The 3,805-nt window shown below is 36.5% G+C and overlaps 1 protein-coding gene across 1 annotated transcript in view; it reads left to right on the plus strand.

The window, feature by feature from the left end:
- LOC106469729 (hormone receptor 4-like) overlaps positions 1 to 2,198 on the plus strand; it is a 23,612-nt gene extending 21,414 nt beyond the window's left edge. The window contains exons 5-6 of the mRNA XM_013930241.2: positions 849 to 1,143; positions 1,525 to 2,198. Coding sequence (XP_013785695.2) covers positions 849 to 1,143; positions 1,525 to 1,736 — 507 coding nt within the window. The 3' untranslated portion in view covers positions 1,737 to 2,198. The remainder of the gene's footprint in view (positions 1 to 848; positions 1,144 to 1,524) is intronic.
- The last annotated feature ends 1,607 nt before the right edge of the window (positions 2,199 to 3,805 follow it).

Below are 3,805 nucleotides of genomic sequence, written 5' to 3' on the forward strand. Positions count from 1 at the left end.
GTTAGAGCTTGGTCCTGTGAAACAGGACAGTAAATGTATGCTGATATTCAGAACTTGGTATGTTGGCATGGTTAGAGTTTGGTCCTGTGAAACATGACACTAAATGTATGCTGGTATAGTTAGAGCTTGGTCCTTGGTCGCTGTGCTTACAGTTAGGATTGAGTCTCGAATTCTAGCGTTACAAGTCTTCAAGTTTACTGTCTAGACACTAGGGGAGAAGTAGATGTAAACGATAATGATGCGGTTGAGTTCAAAAGAAAATGGAGAAAAAATAAACATAAACCAATGAAAAGAGAATTGTTAGAGCACGTGAAAACTGGTAACGATATCTTAATGTTAATTACAGATAGATGAATACTTTTGTTTATCGCAAAGCTACACAATGAGCTATCTGTGCTTTGTCCACCACGTGTATCGAACTTCGGTTTTAGCGTTTTTAACGTGTGCACTGTTCATCCAGAAAGACGAGTTGACTATTTCCCATCTATCTATATCTGATCAGTCTATATTCTTGCAAACAATCAGAACAGTGTTTTAGAACAACTAACAAAGTCAAAGCGGAAATTTCACTTTGAACGCGTAGTACTTTTCATTAATAACTTAATTAAGAACATTATGAAACATTAAAAAAATGTTGCACCGCTGATTTTTAGATCTTGTAATGCTGAGAGAAGTGAGTATTTTAAACATTTGTTTATAAGTATATTCTAGAACAAAGATCCGTAACGGCGAAACGATGGTTCAATTAATTAAACTATCTCTGGAATATTGGAGTCGTTTATATATATATATATTAATTAATTAATCTAATTAAAGCTTCCATTTGCTTTGTATTGTTCTCCACACAGCTGTTGACCCACAAGTGGCATGAACTTCTGGTGCTGACCACGTGTGCTTATCAAGCCATCCATGGACCGGTCAAGGGTTCCGAAACGAGCCTTGAACAGGATATAGCTGCTGGTCTTTGTCGTCTTCAGAACTGTCTAGCTGCTATGATGGGACGCCCAATCACGCTTGAGCAGCTACGTTTAGAAGCTGGCCCCCTGGTGGAACATCTTACCCAGCTGAGCTGCGCATTCCGACGGATGAGGTTGTGTGTTGAAGAATATGTTTGCCTCAAGGTGATCATCATGTTAAACCAAGGTGAGGGAAAATACCGTGCCTTGATTGCTGTTTAAATTGCTAATTATTTGCACAATGAATTATTCGTGCATTGTTGCCTCAAGGTGATCATCATGTTAAACCAAGGTGAGTGAAAATACCATGCCTTGAATGATTGTTTAAATTACTAATTATTTGCACAATGAATTATTCTTGCATTGTTTGTTCACGGTGTGAATTTATGCAAGCATAAAATAAGTCATTCGTTGGTAAATTTGTGAAATACGTACTCGTAAAGAGAAGGGAAACAATATATCTTTTTTTTTTTAAATTCCTCATAGAAATATTCTAGTAATTCTTTACTCCAATTAGTAGTAAAAACTTTACATTTAAAGTCCATCTTATTTTCCTATTATTCCACAGAGAAGTACCAAGGTCAACGGGAACTCGAGGTAATCCAAGAACGTTACTTAGCAACTCTTCGCGAATTCATTGAGCATCGTTTCCCTCAGCAACCCAGTCGATTTAGTGACCTCCTAGCTCGCCTTCCAGAAGTCCATGCAGCAGCTGGATTATTACTCCAGAGTAAGATGTTTTACGTTCCATTTATACTTAACACTAGCATCAGTAGATAACGACTGGTACCTGGAAGTATGTTTGGTTTTCAAAACTCGCATACACGTGGGAGCCATCATCAAAAGGCGGGAGGACCTCAAATCATCGTCGCCACACCTGTAAAGTGTGAAGGGGGATTCCCCCCGACTAGTCAGCTCCTGGGTTAGCCAGCTACTACAAGACGGAGGCAACAGGATGCCACAGTGGCCAAGTGTGAAGGGTCAAAGGCAAACCTCTGTCTGGTTCTGTGCAATAATTCGTGCGGATGAGAAAATTATGTTCCTGTAAAAGCAGAGCCTAGAGAAACAGCGCATAAAACATGACATAATATCGTGTCTAGGCTCACTTTAACAAACAATATATATATATATATATATTTCCCAGGTTTAAACTGTATAATTTCTTTTGTGGATGTTGCAAAGTTCATGTTGTGAAGAATTGCGAACTCTTAGTGTGTAATAAAGTGACAATTTTGGCATGTCTCTTTAGAGTCGAGTTTTCATGATTGAAACAGAGCGGAAAAGTCTGATTCTGTGTCAGTTCAAAATATTAGAACCAGCAGTGGTGCAGATTAGAAGCGTTGCAGCATCTACAAGGTTTCAGAAGCCAATCTGGACCGGGTTTTGAAGAGCTGTTCAGCGACTGCGCGAGCGTGTGCCTTAATGAAATTTGATGTCACATAACCACGTGACCACTAAGAAAAGGCTTAATATCTACGAGTAATCGCGTAAACCCCCAAAGAAAAAACGTATTCTGATAATCTTTTGTTTATCTAATTCCTCTTTTTTATAATAATAATAATAATACCAATCAGACGAGTTTCACAATGAAATATTTAAAAAACAAACGAACAAAAAACACTACTTAAATTTATCATCAGACGTTAGATACAAATAACACATTTGTTCTTTTTGTTCTGGATAACATCTCCAAGTCTCTTCTTAATGTAGGCCTTTCCTTGTATGAAACAAGTTATGAACTGTTGTATAGCCAAGTTTCGAACACACTACATTGGAAAACGTGACCGTACACCTAATGAGCGAAAACATTGTTTTTGATAATTCAACTTTCGCAAAATTGTTTTTTTTTTAAACAGAACTACAACTGTGTTCATATTATCACTAGATACAAACGACCGTATAACACCAACATGTTGTTTTTACGTAATTAAACACCCAACGTTTCGCTTTACAGCTTCTTCGGGAGCGCTCACAAAAACACAAACGTTGAGTGTTTAATTACATAAAAACAACATTTTGGAGTTATACGGTCGTTCATTTCTAGTATTAATATGTCTTCTATACATCAATACGCACTAGGGAAATTAAATAATGTGTATTCATATCATGTTTTTGATAACTGTTATTATGAAAATCAAAGAAACGGAACAGTAAAAAAATCATAATAAAGTAACTTATTTCTATAAAATAAATGTCAAAACTTTGTCTACGTCACGTGAGAATGGTAACTACACAACTAGCCAAGTATTTAACAATAACTATATAACGAACATTAACCTCCTGGGGGCAGTTCTTTATCTGAAGTTTGAAATAAATATAAGAACTTGTTTCGTGAAGGCAATAAATTTTATCTAATAATTTTGACCTTAACAATGGTCAATGTATCAATATTCTGGTTAGTTTTTACAACAATATTGCGTCCAAATGCTGCTAATGGCTGTTGATCCTGCCCTCAATGTGTTTTTTTTGTTTCTTGGCTATTTTTTTTTTCTACAAGATTCTGCTATTAACCAATACCAGACAACTTCTTCCTCATGACGAAAGCTGAGAATGTATTGTTAATAAACCGGTGGACGATACCTCTGTTGCGTATCTGCTTGTTTGTTAATTTCCCGTAGAAATTCTTTTCGAGAAACTTCAGCGATACAAGTCCTTTCTTAATTAAAACTAGTTTATTCTTTCTCGATACAACTTTGCAATACACGGAATTTCCACAGTCAATACGTTTGCAATCTCGATAACAAAACACACACTTTATATTACCGTCGCTACCGCTCGCTTGACTCAATTATCTGTCTCTATATCTATCTGCTATTTTTCTCCGCTTTATTTGCCGGGCTTATATACAA

The sequence above is a fragment of the Limulus polyphemus genome, unplaced genomic scaffold, assembly GCF_000517525.1.
Source record: "Limulus polyphemus unplaced genomic scaffold, Limulus_polyphemus-2.1.2 Scaffold3634, whole genome shotgun sequence".
NCBI classification, from domain to species: domain Eukaryota; kingdom Metazoa; phylum Arthropoda; class Merostomata; order Xiphosura; family Limulidae; genus Limulus; species Limulus polyphemus.